Source organism: Sinohyriopsis cumingii, chromosome 16, assembly GCF_028554795.1.
Source record: "Sinohyriopsis cumingii isolate HCF-2022 chromosome 16, ASM2855479v2, whole genome shotgun sequence".
Taxonomy (NCBI): domain Eukaryota; kingdom Metazoa; phylum Mollusca; class Bivalvia; order Unionida; family Unionidae; genus Sinohyriopsis; species Sinohyriopsis cumingii.
The window spans coordinates 74,286,536-74,307,015 of NC_142976.1; the positions used below are offsets into that span (position 1 = coordinate 74,286,536).

The 20,480-nt window shown below is 35.4% G+C and overlaps 1 protein-coding gene across 3 annotated transcripts in view; it reads right to left on the minus strand.

Annotated features, from left to right (window-relative positions):
- Positions 1-4,281: 4,281 nt before the first annotated feature.
- LOC149780794 (centromere protein L-like) overlaps positions 4,282-20,480 on the minus strand; it is a 52,880-nt gene continuing 36,681 nt past the window's right edge. For all 3 annotated transcript variants that reach the window (XM_089937873.1, XM_089937871.1, XM_089937872.1), the window contains exons 11-12: positions 18,685-18,747; positions 4,282-9,944 (exon numbers count right to left, since the gene is read on the minus strand). In XM_089937873.1, coding sequence (XP_089793999.1) covers positions 9,834-9,944; positions 18,685-18,747 — 174 coding nt within the window. In that variant the 3' untranslated portion in view covers positions 4,282-9,833. The remainder of the gene's footprint in view (positions 9,945-18,684; positions 18,748-20,480) is intronic.

The following is a 20,480-nucleotide window of genomic DNA, read 5'->3' on the forward strand; positions in this document are numbered from 1 at the left end:
ATAATAATCACACAAAAAAACTGGACTAACGTTTATATTACTGTCAGAGTTACGGGTTATTAATCGTAAACATGTTGTGTCATTCTTATAACGCACTTGAAATGAACGGCGCAGTGTATATGATCGAAGAATTGTTTTGACACATTGACCAATGGGATAGAAGGTAAACACAGGTCACGCGTCCCAGGCATGACTTATGTAGCATGAAACCGAACTGAATTCACAGGTTTTTTAAACGAATTTTGTAAACATATGGTATACTTCATTGTTTAACTGCATAGATAATATGCATAATATCGATGTTAATGTTTATAGCTTTAGACGAAATAAAGATTTTACTGAACTATTTTTTCTGGCGTATGAATACTAAGCTAATGTTTTTACTAGACGTAAACACAAACTAATACTCTTTGCGTTTGTAAACACGGGAACTACCGGTGTAAACAAACAGTGTGCTACATATTATGATAGCGAAAATGATGAGAATTGTTGCATCAGATTCTGATAATCTACTTAAAAACTTTACAGTGAAAACTACTTGGGCGTCTGAGATTGAAAATCTTCGAAATTCGTTTACTATGAAGCTGAAATTTGAAAATACCAGAACAACACGTGCTTCACCCTATAGTTTGTTATCTCCGGCATTGCGCCATATACATGCGCATGATGAAAAATCGAGAACTTTTTGGGGATGTAAGAAATCAAAATCTTCAATTCGGGAACATTCTCAAATTTCGGACTCTTATCTACTTCTCCAGACCATGTTAAAAGAAAATAGACTAATATCGGAGGCTGTTTCGCGCCTGCAGAAAAGGCCTTGTATTCATTCAAAATCGGGGCTTGATTTGGACAGTGATGGTTCCAGTTTGGATAGTTTGGAATGTCATAGTGAATTTTTGTCAGGTGCTGTCACACCTGTTACATCTGGAGTCCATTCCACTTGTAATATTAGCTATACAAGTGATGCAGAGTCAGATGATGGAGAAGGTACAATTGGATGAATGGACTGAAGTTACATGGTTTTGCGTTTTGAACGTGCAACGTTAACATATAAAGATGTACAGTGTACACAATACATCCTTAGTATTTTGGATATATGTTCTGTTGTCGATACAGCTTGACCAGAGTTGGTGTATATTCACACAGTGATCGGTGGAAATGTGTGTAGTTTTATACGATATAAACTGGTGATTTGAATGTGCAGACAGTACAGTGAGACACCAGCATCCTGAAAGCAGTAATTAGTGTACCTCATTTGCATGGTGGGCCTACATTTATGCACATCGGACATGTAATGGCCATTTACAGTGTATACAAATTCAAGGTTTCCTGAGTTGGCATGAAAATTGGACTTGAAATATTTTGACAAGTTGAGAAATAACCGATGCAAATTCCATTTGGACAGTGTGTTTGGCTTTAGAAAATTTGAATGCCAACCAATTCATATACTGTGAGAATTTATAACCCATGACATTTTTTTAAATGTATCAACAGTGAAATTATTTTGTAGTATTTTGTTTGGGACCAAACATGTGAATGTGTTAAGAACCTAATATGAAAACAAGTGGTGTTTTATTATCCAAGGACAGACCACAGTGGTAAACAGGGCTTATTGTTGGATGCATGGTTTGTGCTCATTTCTGCTATAAATTGTGCCAAAAATCAGTAGAGTGTGCTACAACCGCATATCAGTTTAAAACCCTTTCATTATTTCTTCATTACATTCTGCCTATCCTAGGAAATCCACTCAGCCACAGAGTTTTAATATTTATTTCTAGAATAGACCCTGGGTGAACTGTTTTACTCACCACTGCCATTTGCACATCTCTACAACAGAGTCACACAGTTGATTCGCAATATGTTCAGGGAAACCATACAAATTGACTATTGTTGTTGTGGGTTTAATGCTATTTTTTAGCGCATGATACAATGTACTATAGTTGGGTACCATGACTACTTTTGTACTATGTTAACCTGCTGAATTTCTGAATATACCACTGTACATATTATGGTATACCACAATTGTATTGGCATGGTTTTGCTTATTAGCCAAGAGCTAGGTGATTTACCTGGTGGCTTATACTTTTACACCTGGCTACTTAAAAATATGCAGAGTGGGGGGGGGCACGGTGGCAGACAATCCCCGTCTATGTTGGCAACTCACCCTCCAACTTTAACGCAAAGGAGACCAACAGTTTAATGGTCTGGAGCATGGGGTTGACACATTTTTCATAGAAGAAATTCCATCTGTCATTAGTTAGAAAAATATCTTTAACTGATTAATATCAAAATAACAGCATTTATATCCCTTAAAATTATCTTGAGATAAAAGAAAAAATTATTCAAGCTTAAAAAAAATTTACAGCCCCCACTACTTAATTACCCAATAGATGCATAACTTGTCATCGAAACGCTGTACCTAAAGTGGGATGATGAAGCTTACACTATAGATGATACTCTGTGATAGACATTTTGTTGGCATTAGAAAACTTGTTGATAAAATGGGAATTGTGGACACATTGAAGCCTACAGTTTACTTGCTTTACTATTGGTATAATAGACATGGAAACTTTGAGTGGGATGTCAGCAGTAGTATACTATTGGTATAATAGACATGGAAACTTTGAGTGGGATGTCAGCTGTAGTATACTGTTGGTATAATAGACATGGAAACTGAGTGGGATGTCAGCAATAGTATACTATTGGTATAATAGACAGGGTAGTTTGAGTAGAATGCCAACATCCAGGCAAGATATTTAACAGAGAGAGCCAGTAAACATTAATCAAGAAAATATTAAGTGTACTTAAGAAATTGCATAATATTCAAACAGAAAAAGTAGTGTTCTGAAAATCTTGGGATGATTTGCAGTAAAGTCTTACAAAGGAATGCATATACTTCACATTACTATATACTGGTAAATAGCTAAAAAAAAAAAAAATACAACTTTGTTCTAAAGGTGCACTTAATCTGAATATGTTTCACAGCAACCCATTTGGACACCATGTTGCCATACGTGACACATGTCAAATATGATTAAATATTTTATTTCAGTTTGAACATTTTTTTCTCACATCCAGAGTAATGCTTTGTTTCCTTCATTACAACTTTTTATTTTTATTTTTTAAATTGGTATTTTTAATGACTTTATTTTCTTCAGATACAAACTTGCATTTTGTTAGATTATATGGTACAATGAAAAGTACATGCAATAAGATAATGAATGCATTGTTGGTACTTATGAATTGGTTACATTTTGCAGTGGATTATGTACTCTAGACAAGTACATGTATGTTTACAATTCATCATACAGCTGTTTAGTTTTGTTTATAGTCCATACAAAGATTATTCAACAGACAGATCAAATAACCTGTTGATGACATCATTTGGTACTGGCCTTACACCTTGTTTTCATTTGTTCAGCTTACTTACAAAGTCCAACAATTTAAATTTTTGTTTCCAGTCTGCTTTTTAATATTAATAGATCAAGAGGTAAAAATAGATTTCATGTTGTCAACAAAGTTCAGCCATGTCATGTTAGCAATAATAATAATCAGAAGTACTGAATATACTTGCACACAAGTTGGACTGAACTACAGGCAACATAGACACAGATCTGTCTGTGCATAATACATTGGCACATCTGGGTCTATATTGTTTGTTAAGATCAATTAGTAGAACAGCAGACCCTGATCTCATCACACCTTATTGTTATGTCAGGATCTGTGTTGTTTGCAGTTGGATCAAACTTGTATGCAAGTATATACATTCAGTACCTTAGTTTCTCAAGTGTAACACTGTAAGCTTTGTTGATCTGGATGTACTTTTGCATAATATAAAATTAATACACTTCTTAGTTGGTTTAATTGGTCAACTTGAAATCGTGGGTTCATCTTCTACATATTACATATGCAGTAGTCACTTTTGAAAGATAAAGTCAGTATATAGTGTCCAGCAGAATATTGTATTGAAATAATGTAAGTACTCATAAGTCGAGTCGGACTGCAAAAAAACCCAACAAAGATCCAAATCATAATGCACCTGCAGATCAGGGTTTATGTTTGTTTGTACCACAGATCATCTTAAACAAAATGCACAGACCCAGATCTACTTTTACATCATGTGGTTTGCAGTTGGATTCTACTTACAAATGAGTTTATATGGTACACAGCTATGCTACATGATAGTGACATGTACACATTCAGCCTTTTGTTTCTGTTCGATTCTATTCTATGAAATGAACTCTTTTCCTCTTAAATTTATTAAACATTTTTCAACTGACATTTTGTTCTCTTTTTTCTCTGCATTTTAGAGTTAATTTTTTGCCAATAATATCTTTGCAACAGTTCAACCAGTCATCTTTTTCCTATTATGAAAGTACAGATTACTGAAGGACTCAACCTGTGCTGATACAATAGAGCTGAAACTCTGTTATTATTATCCCCATGTGTAAGGATGCTTAATACAGGGGTTGGGTGGCGATAGTCCACAGACACCAAGTGAAGGAAATGTCATTTTTTTTTTTTTTGCAACTGAAATTTTTATAGTATTTCACTTTTATCTTAGTTTAATAGTGGCAATTCTTTACAAAACTTAATGGGGGGTGGGGTTTAGAGAGGTTGCCAACTGACAGAAACTGTTTTATGTATCAAAGTATGACTAAAGAAGATTGCCTCCAGGTCCGTTGAAAACTGGTACTGCCACTGAAGATGCTAGTGGTGGCATACACAAATCTTAGAGGATAAGAAAACTACTTTGCTTTATACTTTCTTATTCTCCCAAAGTAATAAATCCCAATATCTTGTCATTACGGGGAACAGAGGTGCACAAAATGTTCAGGAATTCACGATAAGTATTTTAATTTTGGTCCTTTCATTATTTTTTTTAACTGCTGAGTACTAAAATCATCTCTGATATTATTTTAGAAACTCCAAGAAAACCATATTTGGTAATAAATTATCTTGTTACGTTTGAGTGAACATACATGTACAAGAGTTGTAAATGCAGTAAAACATTCATTTTCATGGCTTTTGACCTTGAACCTGATATCAAGGATAAAACATCACTGAACATGCCTCAATGTCAAGGTATAACCACATGCTGAGTTTGACTAAATTTCTTTAGTAATAGTATTTTCATTCAAAGGCAGATTAAGTACAGCAGAATCTCTCTTGAAAGATGACCCCTTCTGCCAAAAAAGTATGGTCTCCCATAACAGGTCATACCACTATATAATCAATAAAATTGTACATTGAGAATATGGTCTTTCATGGCAGGTGGTCTCACATAGCAGTGGTCTTTCAAGTCAGGTTTTACTGTATTGAAAGAGGTGTTCTAATTAGAACACCATGTCAATGCTGCCATAAGTGAAAGATTAGTGATAAAAAAAATTTAAGATGCACAATAGTGCCATGCTGTAGGTCAGATAAACACCATTATCATTAAGTTACATATTACTACGGGTGGCCGAGTGGTCAAAAGCGCTCTCCGTTACAGATCTCTGACATCTCACCTCTGTCTGCGTTTGTTCAAGTCTCGGATTCGGCCAATGGGGGTATGTGAGAAAGCTTGACAGTATCTTCTTGTGGGTCGGTGGTTCTTTCCTGGGTTCTTCCTCCAACATTAATACTGGCCGCCATGTATAGCCTATCATGTGCTGAAAAGTGGCGTTAAACCCTACAACAACAACATATTACTATAGTGCTGAAGTGAAAACACCATGCTGATAACCATCCATTAATGAGAAGTAGCCATATAAAGAGTTTCAGGTTGGTCATCAAGGCTGCCAGTTTAGAAGAGTGTCATGCAACAATGTAGGAACAGCTATATATTATAAGATTGAAGCATTTTTGTAGTAAAAATATTGGAATGAACATCCATTCAGGAGAATTGACTGTTAAAAGATTTGTAAAATTGGGAGATATAACATTGGTATTATTTTCATTTAAAAACAAGTACAGATAGGAGTGTTTTAGTGCAAACACCATGTCAGTACAAACATCCCTTCAAGAGGAGTAGTGTGATAAGATTTTAAAGCTGGACGTTTGTTTAGGGTTGCATTTTTATTTAGAACCAATTAGAGATCCAAGGAAGTCTTTTTGTTTGTGAAAACACAGTGTCTACATGACCATCTGTTCCGGAGAAGCAGCTGCAAGAAGATTGTCAAGATAGCTACATGGTGATTATACTCTAGGTCTGATCAGCACCATTTTCATTTAGGGCTAAATAGATAGAATAAAGTCTTTTCGCAAAAACCCCATATCAATATAACCATCATGGCAGTAATGTTGGATGTCCAAAGAATACCATTTTCATTTAAGACCGACAATACATCCAAAGAAGTCTTTTAGAACAAAACATCATGTCAATACAACTATCCAATCAGGACGAGTAGCAATGACGATTTTCAAGATAGTTGCTGTGGTGGCCATATTGAATGTCAGATCGCCATTTTCATTTGGGACCAACTGAACATGATAAGAAGTCCTTTAGTGAAAACCCTATGTTGATATGACCAGCCACTCCAGGGAGATTGCCCTAACAAGATTACACTATATCAATATGACATTAATTCAGAAGTAATGGCAAGAAGATTTTGAAGATGGCTACCATAGCAACCCTGAATGTTGAAGGAGCTCTAATTTCATTAATGATCATTTAGACAATTTCAAAAATCTCCTAGGGAAACATCTCAATGAGACAATAGTCCATTGAGGAAGAGTAATGCATAGTTTTCAAGATACTGCAATGGCAGCCAAACTGGATGTCAGATCTGCACCATTTTCATTCAGGACCAACAATATATCATAAGAAGACTTTGGTGAAAACCTATGTTGATATGACCATCCCTTCAGGATGAATAGCAATACATGTAGCAATATTTTGAAAATGGCACTGTGGCAGCCATATTGAATAGCTAAGGGGTACCATTTTCATTCAGCATAAGCGAAACCTTGGGATGAACGTTTGGGTCTAGTTTCAAGGAAATCCATCAAGTAGTTTAGGAGGAGTATCAGTAATAAATTGCAAACAGATGATCACTGGACTGACAACAAACACATAAGTTCCTCTTGTCTTTGATGAATAAAACTAAAAATGATTCCAAAAATAATTATGGGGGTGACAAAAGGAGATGCAAGATGCAGTGGTAATCATGTCGGATTTATGACTGAATTAGTGTGGGTTCAACTCCTACCATTGAATCAGCCCAGGTTGGCTACCATAGTATGGCATTGGGCAAAGCCTCGGCACTATATGGTCTATTTGTGTTACTGTGCCATAAAACATTTTTAAAAAAACATTAAAAAATTATTTCAAAATTGGAAAAATGCTATCCTCGCATTTAAATAAAGTGATGAAAAAGATGTTTTATTTTTTGCTAAACAGTCGCATCAAGTTTATAGCTGCAAAAGGATTTATAAAGACTCAAAAGATTTTTTAATGTCTGTATGTCTGTGCCTAATCTCTATATGTCTCTCTATATCTATATCATTTGATTCAATAAACACACATAATATATGCATAATATAAGAATTTATTATACAATCACATTGATACATTCAGCTTTGGTGTACAAACCAAAAGTTTTAAGTTACATTATACATTTTCATGTAAAGTGGTAGACACTTTTTCTGGAAAGAATGGCTGGAAAAATCTTCAAATAACTTGCTTGCTTGGAAACAAACTTTTTATGACACAACACAAAAAATCTTTTTTCCAACCTGAACCTTCTCATTACAATCCTGAGCAAGCTGAACATGTTACTTACCTAGCAACACTTCATTTTATTGCAGGCTGCCAGATTATAGATTTGTCCATCCTTGCTAAGGATACTTGTGTATCTAAAACTTATGTACATGTCACTAACATAATACACTCATATCATTATCTGATCTGGTAGAATGGATATGCTACAAATACATTATTTATAACAGCTATATTATCAAAACTAATGCAAATGCCTACACAATTTTACACATGCTTATCAATGCACGACAAAAACTATCAATACAACCTTTGCACAGATTTGCTCGACACAGCTGGACAATGAAAAAAAAAAAAAGACCAATATCACTGATATGTGACCACAAGACCAGAATCACTGACATGTGACCACAACAGAACCATGAAATCTTTTTTAATTAAATGCTTTTTATTGAGTGTGAAGAGCCAGTCACTGTGGATGGACCCATACAAGTTGATTCTGTGTGATAGTGTCTAAGAAAATGATACAGAGAAGTCTCTTGAAAGATCTGTTTCCTTGCATGGATCAATAGTTTTATGACCTCCAGTGACAAATGTTTCTTAAGCTATCACTTTAGGCATGACAGTCATTCATCCTAGGGTTTGTAAAGTATGACATATAGAAAAAATAGAACCAAAAACTTCCACATTATTTTCAGATAACCTTGACCCAAACTAATGGTCTTGTCTAGCTTCAGACAATAATTGCTGACAAAGAACGATGCCCATAACTTAGTAATATCTTCAGGTAAGTCAAAAATAAAACACTATCTGACAAGATACATAATTTAATTACCAAAACCCTGCCTTCTATACAGTCCTCAGACTGTAGTACTTGGATTAGCATAATGTCCTTTTTCAAAAAGAATACAAAGGAGTTGCAGGTACAGTACAAAACAGATTATCTGGGTAGTTTGCTCAAACTAGTTCCAACTAAGTCCTCAGAAATTCAGATTCCCCATCAATTAAAATCAATTATCAGATCTGGACATACCATCTTCAAAGTCACTGTCCCATTAGGTCTAGATGACTATGAATAAAATAAATGCAGTAAGTAGATTGGGGTTACCATCTTTCCAATCCTATTTTTAAATTACTGATTACGTTTGAATTTACAGTTCACAGCAACCTTTTCATTGATCAATAAAGTCCTCAAGCAATTTTAACCAATAAATGACAGAGGCAAATTCAGCTATCAACAAATAAGTAAGGGAGTGCTGATACTGCCTCCTTGTGTAGAATGCATTTCACCATCATTATTGATAGATGGGCTAAGCAGCTCTGAATGCATTTTATTTGGTTGTTTCAGAATGAGAGCTGTCTTTTTCCTCTTTAGTATGAAAATATGTCTTTTTTCTTTTTAGTATGAAACATTGTCTTTTTCCTCACAAGCATGAAACCTTGTCTTTTTCCTCATTGATATTGAAACAGTCTTTTTCCTCTTTAGACACACTGTCTCTTTCCTCTCTAGAATGAAACAATTCTTTTCCTGAAGTATGAAAGATTGTCTCTTTCCTCATTAGCATGAAACATTGTCTTTTTCCTCTTTAGAAACATTGTCTCTTTCCTCTCTAGTATGAATCAGTCCTTTTTTCTCTCCTCATCAGTATGAAGCATTGTCTTTTTCCTCTTTAGAAATATCGTCTCTTTCGTCTTTAGTATGAAATGGTCCTTTTACTCATTAGTATGAAGCCTTGTGTCCTTTAAGACCATAATAAAATACTTGGCATTGTTTTCTGTCATACTGGCACACAACGCAAGACACAAACAAGGAAGATGCACAAAAAAGACATGTCAATATAATCAGATGAGTCATTTTTTTTGGCACTGCATAGTGGGGCAAAGTATTAGGTGAAGAGTAAGAGATTGCTTTTTTGCATTTCCAAAGCTTGTATACTTTTTCAAATGTACGCCATCATAAATTCTTGACTATTATTTTTGATTAGACACTATATTTGGCTCAGAATAATTGTGCATCCATTGCATACAAGATCAGCCTAATGAGAAAACTCTTTATTTTGTGTTCAGAACGAGAGAATTCTCTCAACATTTACTTGAGAAATATCCTCAATCTGTGTAAAATTTGTGTTCCTTACTCATTATGACTGAATGGTAACGTTGGCAGGGAGGTTCCTGCAAATCTCTCTACAGACAACTGGGTCAGATGAGCCAAGACATTGAATACATAGTCCATGGAAAACAGCTGAAATGATAAGGCAAGAATAAAGGTGAAATATTTTACAAGTACTGGCAACTATATTTCCAAAGAAATGAAAGTGTACAATATTACATGAAAAACAGATCATTAGTTTAATATCAGGCCTGAGAGAAGGATGGGGAAAATAAATTCATTCATAGATTATTTTTGTCAAAAAAATACTTGATCACATTATTAGGAAAAAGAACTTTGCTTCCTCTCAAATTCAGCCCATTTCAATGACAAAAAATGTTGCCTCTCCGATTAGTTTAGCATATTGACAAAACAAAGATTTTCTCACTACTTACTACTTCCCACTGCTACATAGCTACCCATATATTGTACATTTACCAGTTTAATCTGAGTGATACATTAATGAAAATGCCTACATTTATGGGGTGATGTGGAAGTGCTTTCAGAAATTTTGTTGGGTAGGTATTCTTGGAGTAACATAATGAAAAACAATTTCACTTTCTCTCTCAAACTTATTGCCTAATTTGTTTCATCTGACAGAGGTTATCAAAACCACTTGGAAGGTCTGGTGCTTCATGTTTCTGTACTATCCTCGGTTTCAAAACAGTTAAAGTGATAGGAACAGCCATCTGAATGACTGATACTGTGATAGAGTATTTTAACCACTAGCTTCTAGGTTGAAGACTGGGAGACAAAGGTCAGCAGTTAGTGGTCATCACAAAGAGATTTATTACTGGACACTTCCAAAGCATGCTTGTGCTGAAAGACCAACAGATGACTGACCATGAGTCTGGTCTCTTCTTGAAAATGAAATAGCTAGGATATGAAGCCTGCTGGGAATGTGCCTGACCTGTACCACTAACCTGAGCTTTGGAGTACCTTCAAAATCACACAAAAAGGCACATATGTTGGTAATTTGGTTTTCCAATGTCTAAGAATGTAGGACACCAGCAATGAGTTGTCTGAAATTGGGAGAATTACCTTTCCATAAAATGATCCTTCCAGAACTTAGAATAGCCATTATTTCCAGAATGTTCATGTGAAGGGCTCTTTCTTTGGTCCTCAGCTGTTAGTGACCATGGCAAAGTGGGGCAATGGGTGGTCATTCATATGAGCTGTCATCCACGAAGACTAATCTCCAGAGAAATTCTTGCCATAAATCATTGTTTTTCTTGGCACTGATGCAGGAATTGTCTTATCTTGGTTGAGATTATAACACAGTGATCGAGCTGACTTGAAATGGGGCACTAAGGTACACATGAAATGGCAGGTGATATTTTTGGTTTGTAGCAGTTTGGCTGTATCATGTAGAGAAAATGGGAGCCAATTTCCTTTCCCAAGGAGACACCCAGGAAGCTGTCCCGAGATGGTTCAGGCAGGCATCAAATCGGCAACCCTTGGATTACCAATTGGATGCTCCAATATGAAGCTAATGTGGTGCCTTGGCAGGTGAGATGAATCAAGAACATGGCGATATTGAGTTCAATAGTATGTACAACAAACACGGGAGGTAGATGACTGAGACTAAGCTGGGTCAATAATTCCATACCCACATATGATCCAAGTGCTGGGATGGGTGAGATCTGACTTTTACAATTCACAAGAAAGCCTAGCTGAGAGAGAAGGTTGTTCCAGCTGTTCACTAAAGATCAACCTCCTTATGCTGCAGCCACTGACCTAAACAGGTGAAGATGCAGTTGATGGTATTTGTCATTTGCCCATAGATTAAGGCTGTGACCAAATGGGAGTGCACAGAACTGATATGTAGTTTTGTAGAACCCGAACTGAAGGAACTTGCAGGGAGCTAGATGGAGAGGGAAACGAAAACATGCATCTGTCAGACATTGCTAAACAATATTTTAGCTTGCAATGGTCTCTAACCAGCATGATCTTCCTGTTGGTTTTGCGCATTTAAAAAGCCTTGAATAGAATCTAAGAGCATTCAGCTCGTGAACTCTCTCCATTGCTACAGGGCCAAGTAAAAAGTGGATTTTTTTCCCTCTAAAATTACCAACTCATCTGGATCTGTCAGAACTTATGTAATGGAATGAGAAGACAGAAAGGGAAGAATGCTGGATAAATGAACTCTACAAGCCCCTCTAAAACAGCTTGAATCATCCATTCACTTTTCCATAAAATGTCAATCCAAAACCTGCCAAAAATTAAAGGAATCTGGCATCCACAAACAAACTGTCAGCAGGCAGTCAGTGAGGAGAGTCAATGGGAATTGTTTGAGGCTTGTTGAAAGAGAAATGTGGCTTCCTATACCCTTTATAATACTGACTTCAACACTGAAAGGCCTGAAGATAGACTGTATTCAAAACTGTTGCTGTTGAGCTCTCCTTTTGCCTATGATAATTCCTCCATTAAACCTGAGATTTTATGTCATCAGGAAATCAGAGGATGTGCTAAGGAAGCTGAAGGCAGTTCTTGTGCTGCTGCTTCCACCCATCTTCAATATGGATACCAAACAGCAATGGTGTACCAAAGGGCAGTGTGCATATATGAACATGAGTGGAGAAAGGAATCTTGTCTCACAAAATCAAAATTGGAAGAAGATGTCTGGGCGCCTACCATGGAGAGATGACTGACCCTATTAACCACCTTAACAATAGGGTCACTACACTCCCATGCATGTTTATTACTCAATTTTTCAGAAAATAAATCACTAATGATGCCAGTCCAGGTATATATGATGTGGCCACTATATTCCATGCCAAGTTCAAAGCTGCATTTAAAAAAATAGTGATATACCTTAAAGATTTGCAGGGTTGACATATTCACCACTGCAATGCTTTTATCGTAACTTGGCACTTCGGCATTGTATGAGTCTGGTACCAGTGAGAAGAGAATATTTCCAGTAATTGGCTCTCTGCAAAGTTTCTGAATTTCTTTGGTGTTAGATTTTTTAAATAGCTGGAAATGGGTTTAATCTTCAGTTACTGTGGAAATAAATGAGAGTTTTCATCCTCATCTTAATTCATAATGAAGCCTTAACTTTAGAGGCCTGGATCACAGATATGGCAGCCAATGAGCAATCAATAGCAACTTTAAAAGTAAATTCATTGGGTGGAAAGGAATAAGCCAAGATCAAAGTTATCCTAAACTCACTATGGGTGTTGGCCTTGTCAGGAATTGCTTCTTGGTCTACATAAATCATTCAGGCTGCCATGCACCTGGCATGGGTTGTCTTTTTTGGGATAGATGGCTGGATTGGTGGCAAGAATGTAGGGGCAGGCAGGATGGCTGACTGATTGGATTGGGTGGTAAAAAATTAACTAGTCTGACATACCCCGCGGGAGATGGGATATAAACTGTGTCAAAAGCCAGCAAATATAACATCATGTCCTGCCCTAATCTTATCACCTCCTGGACTAATCTTCTCATTAGCATTGCATGAGCATTTCCAATGTGCACTGATCCTTTGCATCATGTTGGCCAAACATGAAAACTGCAAGAATGGCACTCATGATCTTACATGGGAGGAAGGTCATTAAGGCATGTCCACTACACAAGTTAGAAATGCTGTCTCATAGTGAAGACTCAAATGCCACTGTCAGCTGACTTTGCCCATCTATCCTGGTTTTTCAACTTCTGTAGTGCACAATGAACTGTGATCCTTCTTATCACTGTGTAAATGCTGCGCGGTGAAGCTGAGGAACAATGAGGCACATGAGTGACATTCACTGACTTTAAACTTCTTGCACTTGCAGCATGTGGTTATTGTTGTGTAACTGACACCACAAGAATGCCAGAAACAATGGGAGATAACAAGCCTTAAACGTTATAACAAAATTACTCATTAATAAATAAGCGACATAGTTCAAGCACTTTTGTCAAATAAGACAACCAATGGTGAGCACCAACAATGCTGTGTTGGATTACAAGGTCAGACAATCAGTATTTACAAACTGAATATTTACTCAATTAGTGATTAAATACAAACATACAGTTACCAACATAGCTTAATAACCAAAAGTATACTGCATGTACTCACTTATAAGTCAATACTGATTACTCCTAACAAACTGCACAGACCCAGAACTGCTGGCATAGTGTATGACAGCAGATCTAGGTCTGTGCAGTTTTGCAGTTGGACTCGTAAGTGAGTACATATGGTAACCACATGTTCTATATGGATAGGAAGAAGTCAAGTTGTTTGCTGGCAGATAATTAGAACTATATAGTATGATGTTGGCTGAACAGAAGCAAAAGCCTTAACCATACATGCCAACCCATGGCAAGGAAAAAGTGTAATCCAAGTGGACAAAAAGGGAAATCTGAGCAGAAAAAGAGTAATCCACATATAACATAATAAAATTCAATGAGCATCTGTACAAATAATTTATTTACCCCTCTGGTCTTTTAACGTCAAATACATAAAGGACCTACGAAGTCTTCTCTTGCTAGGGTTAGTCCATTTTCTATTAAAAACTCAGTAAATAACACCCCTACATTTATAAAATTTGTGTCCATAATTTAGTTCTGCTATAGAAAGAAGTTACCTTAGTACTGGAGTTAGTAAAACGAGCTAATTCAAGGTTTCTTTGTTTTACCACCATGACCAATATTTAAATCATTTCTACACAGCCTGCAATGTGCATGAAGCTGCCCTAGAATGGAACGCTGTATTGTATAATTCATGTATTCATCTCTGAATCGATTTTTTATCTTTTTCTATCTGTGAAATTATCTGAAAAACATTTTTTCTCTAACACATGCATCAACTAAAATAAATCTGACTAATTTTTGTCCCAAATAACGACAGACTGGTTCTGTACCAGATATGAATTAGAACAAAGAATCTGCAAGCAAAGTTTAACAATTAGAAAACCAGTCTGTTCTTTCCTAACTAAGCCATACAGCTGCTATGAATAGAAACCAAGGTCAAAGGTTTGAAAGCAAAAACCAGCAAGTTTCTTGGAAATAGGGCAGCTGCTATAAATAGAACATAATACTGCTAGGAAAGTGCATGCAAGTCTGCAGACAAGTATACTTTTATGGCATAGTTATGTAGAAGCCATCTTTTTTTAGAATACAGTCTGAAAGATTAATGGGATGTTAATAAAAACGAGAAAACAAATTAATAAGGGGGATATACCGAAAATGCGTAATCCGAATACATTTATGCTTAAGGTGTAATTAAGTGAAAAAAAAGCGTAATGACTATACCAAAAGCATAATGGCTGGCACCAGGGATCATCCTGGGCTTTGCCAATGTCGCAAATTGCACTTTTTTCCCTTACTGGTGACAAACCATATCACCTGGTGATTTTTTGTGGTTCGAAAACCTTTTTGGCTGTTTAACTTGTAAATACAATCATGGATTTGGAGTTATGACATTCAAAGGGTCCATGAAAGGAAACCACAAACTTGGATGCACAATGCACTGGAATCTGCTACATAAACAAATCCTTTGTTCGTATTGACAAACCCATCTTTACAGTGCATTTTTACATCATAATCCGCTTATGTTGACATCTGACCTGAGTACTGTATGCTGTGATACACTCAGTCATACTACCGGACAATGCCTACAATCAACCGACCTCTGAGAATGCATACAGAAACATCTACAATTAATTGAATGATGACTACTCCTTCTGGTTTTTTTTATGTACCAATAAAATAGTTTTGCAGAAACTTCTGAGAAAACTGATTTTTTTTTGAAGTACCGATTGATGTGTATAAATACAAAGCAAATGGAAAAAATCTCAATCATAATTATATACTGTCAACAGTGTAACTTTATCATGGGTAAACAAAAGTTTACTGTTGTGTGTTCATCGTCTCATCCTAAGAGTAAGTTAACAAAATTAACAGCATTTGGATTTAGTGCAAATTCATCAGACAACACAGTCCCTGAACCTGATGTTATACCTGACAGTTGAACATCATCTACATGTAGTGATGGTAGTAATGCTTTAAGTGCAACACTACATCATGATAAATGGGTCAAAACTTCCCGAAATTTCAACTTGGGCATCTGTGGCTGAGATATGATACAGAGTTAAAGCAGATGTTCTGTGATATATGTATCAAGGCACAAGTTGTCAATTCATTTATCACTGGCTGTGATATTTTGAAGGAGTGTGTCACCAAACATGAATCCAGGTGAGGTAAGTAATATATGTTAATTTTGCTCACTGATTGTTTACTTTTGCCATCAATCCTGTTTGACGACTCCAGGGACTTAAACTATGTAACAAGAAATAACACAACAAACAAGTTTTGCATAACTGAAAATAATTTCTCAAAATACAGGAGTGAAAGAATTAACTTACAGCATGGTGAATGAATTTCTATTTCCTAGAAGTCCTGTCAATTCCAACAGTTCCAAGAAATCTGAATATGTTCCAATGAAAAATGCCCCCTCTGTGTTGATGTTTCAAATGTACAGAAAGATTTCCAAAGAACTCAAATAATCATTGAATAAATTTAGTAATACCAGACATTTATTCTAGCATGTCACAAAGAAGAAAAAATTTGTCAAAAACCAAGTTGGGAGATTGAATCTGAATAAACACAGATTAGGACCTACCATTGGGAAGTTTTTTTGCTGCATATTTAAGCATTGTTTTCACTAAATAGTCACAGATTTTTCGGGTCCAATATGCATGAAATTCTCAAAGGACATGCCATTTCTCCCTGTGGAGTGCGTCATTCCCCCCCCCTCCAACATGCCCCCATTTCATATTCTGGTCAGCTGTGCTCAAACTGTACAATAGCTAAGGGTTACACTGAAACCTCTTCGACAAACTTCAAAGAAACTGCCTGTTCTACAGTGAGTGAAAGAAGTAGCAATTGATTGACAAATAAACAATACCCTTTTTTGTTATAACTAACAGTGCCTAAAATGGTTATGAATTTATGTTATCCATTCAAATGTGGTCTCGAGCTACCATACATGTGATAACTATTTCCCACCTTACTTCTTTACTGTTCACTCATATGCATATAACACTGATTACTAAATAACATATTTATTCCAAATTCGTTTTTGGGGGGCAGATATGCTCTGTATGTTTCTTCATTCCTTCTTTTAATTTAATGATGGAAATTATTGCTTGTATATACGGTAAATTAATGCCAGGTGTTGATACGTGTAAGTCTCATTGGTGGGAATGGATTTCCTTGTTTGCTGGTTGAGAAAAAATCTACAGCATTCAGTGATCATTCTTGGGATTTAGGAAGCAATTCATAAAAAGCAAAGTGTGTAAAGTACGGGAAAAACAAATTTCTGAACTTGTGAAGCTAGCAATAAAGGGGTGTGTGTGTTTAATTTCTGAATGCCATGAAATCGACGGTCGCATTATACATCAGTTATCTTACATTAACAAAGTACGATCATATGGTTTTAGTACTAAAATGTCATTAACTAAAGTTCCTTACAAAACTATTTTTTGGAAAATAATATACATACTATAGATCTGCTTAATACCTGATGTTTCTATTTAAAAAATGAGAGAGAGAAAGAGAGACTGTAGATATTTTACATTTGATAATGCATTTATTTCAGGTGACAACAGTGTTACCTATACACTAACAGTGATGCGGGATGCAAAGACCATGGAAGTATTGCAAAACAGTCATGTAATGATTTATTTTGTAATGTTATGGCTGTATTGCTTGTTGTCAATAAAGCAATAACTATCCCTTCTTTTTCAATTTTTATTGCCTATTACATTAATAGACTTGGAAAATTATTCACTATTTGCTCTGCCGACATTTTTTGAAAATTGGCAACAAAATACTGAGGTTGGCAATATTTTTGTGACAACTTTTTAAAAGCCAGGACCATCCCCGGTTGGCATGTATGCTTAACTGCTAAACATCTGGTATATAGGTAGCCATCTGGCAGTGAGAACAGGAAATCAGTTGTGAAAAATTCATCCCTTGCACTCTATGGTATATAGTCAGCAATGACTCAATTTTTGTAATTCCAGAAGGGCTGGATTGAAGGGGTACATTAATTTTATTGGCAAATATATTCAATGAGAAAGGAAATATTTATAAGTTAAAAAACAAGTCCTCTGAAAATCCTTACCTAATCACATGTACAGTAAGGGTACTTCCACTACCTCCCAAATCCAGCCCCCAAAACGGATAATAGAATTTGTCTTTCATGTGAATTTACTACATAAAAAATATAATGATAGTATCAATATAAATTTTTCAAAGATACATTTTTACCTTTACACTGAATGTTCATCAGTTTAAGCTTGACTGATACACTTGTGAGGACACTCACATTTGTGGAAGGATAGTGTGGGGAGGCTGAAATGTGATCAGTAATTTATTTTGATGGCAACAATGCAGAAAAAGGACTTTCATTTTTGTTTAAAAAGATTCAATCAACTTACTACAAGACCATCCAAGAGATGAATAAAATGGATGTGAAAATGGTTCAGAAGTTTAACACTATGTATTTCTCTCCTTAACACTAATTTTCTTCCTCCAACCCCAAGTGAAAATATATAGTTACCTGTGATTCTTTTCAAATATTAGGAAGAAGAAGAAGATCATGCGATAACTGTGCAGCCAATGCTCTAAACATTGATGTAACTATACTTTAATTTTTGAAGCTAGCACTTTTTTTGTGAATGACATGACTCCAAGAAGAACACAATCCATGACAGAGTTACAGAAATATTATTAAATTGAAAAATTTCAAACAAAACTATTGACAAATGCTGCTGTCATTATTTTGCTGTGTTGGTGAAACATTGCAACCATATTTAACTATTTACAAGAAAAGCTGACCCAACCATACCTTGATTTTTCCATCTGTGCTGACATAAGCTATAGAATTTCCCACTGTTCTCAAACACATTGTCTGAAATGAAATGAACATGTTTGTTGTAAAAGTTGCTCAAAAACAGAACTAGATGGATGAGGAACCTTACATGATCTATTATAATAACAGCAGGCATAAGGAATTTCATCTAATCCAAATAGTGACATATTCTCTCAGTGAAATACTCTTTATGTGTTGAAAATAACTTGTGGGAGGGAATTGTGAAGGGTCTGAGAGGCATTCTTTCAAGACATATTTTGTTGTTCAACAGGCCTGAATATTGCTATCATATAACAGAATTGAGGCCGTAACTCTTCGAATATTGCATAGATATCTGATGTCTATAGACTCTAATACCAGATTAAAACATTTTATACTCAAATCTATGAACTTATTCCATCAGTATTCATCCAAGGTCATTTTTAGATTAATCCTAAAAAGCCATGCACAACTAAGGTCCAAGGAAAATAAATGGTGTACAAATTCCTTTAATTCCTGGACCCTGGATTTTTTCTACGTTTCAGGTCAAAACAATAACTACAGATGTTAGTTTTACTCACAAATTATCTGAATCTTTATCATTTTACTACTGCCACCATTTTTAACCTATCTAAAATCTAGCAGACACTTGCTTGTTTGCTACATTCTATTTTTCACATTTAGAAGCTATATTCTCTGTGCAAGTTAGTCATATTGGTCCTGAAGCACTTTTCTCCCTATTTGGGATTGTAAAGACAACCCCTGTTCAAAACTGAATCTCCAAAATTGTGTGTTTTCTTGAATTTCGTCAATATAATTTGGAATGCAAAGTTTTCACAAATTTGTAAAAAAAAAAAAAATGGAGCAAAATTTGGATGACACTTCTAATGCATGTTATGTCCAAGATGAAAGCATTGCTGTAAACTATGTGACCATGACCCAAAGATCAAAAGAATGAACTGTCTTCATAATTCATTCAAAGAATGAACAAAATCAATAAAAGGGTTTAGGAATATCAGCAAATGATGAAATCTTAATTTATGTGACCTTGACCCTAAGACAAATGGGGAAAGATGCTATGTTTCAGAATGAACTGTTCTTAGCTTCATAATGGTTCATTCCAAGTATTAAGAAAATCTATCAAATGGCTTATGAAATATAAGCAAATGTAAAAACTTGAGCCAAAACCTTAATGCAAATTATTACAACTGACCCTCACCCCAAGGTCAAAGGTGAAAGCATGAATGTCATAAAATCAACTGTCTTAGCTTCATAATGATTCATCTCATATATGACAGAAATCCAATAAAGTTAAATGAAAAAACTATAACCAAAACTTTTCTATGACTGAAACCTGGAATCCAGTGTAATACAATTCAGTCAGCATGTCTAAATAATGCCATATATTATAATTCGAAGAAAAAACATTAACAAAGACCAGAATGAAATTTTTTTTTTATGACTGGGACCCTGTAGCAAAAGTAAAAGAGGTGAAAGCATATTATAGAATGAATTGTCTTGGCTGCTTTAAGATTCATGCCAAGTACAGTGGGAATCTATCAAAGGAGTAAAGAAATAAATGCAAATGAAAAGCTTCAGCTAAAACCATAATACATTGTTGACACCATCAGCATCAGAAAGGTGACTGCTAACTTGCTAATAAAGATATATAAACATCTTAAATCTAGTGAATAATTAATGAATAGAATCAGAAAAACAAGTCAAGGTTGTAAAATATTAATGTCTTTTTTTCTCTCTCTTCTCAACATGCTATTTCCATGGCATCTGTCACA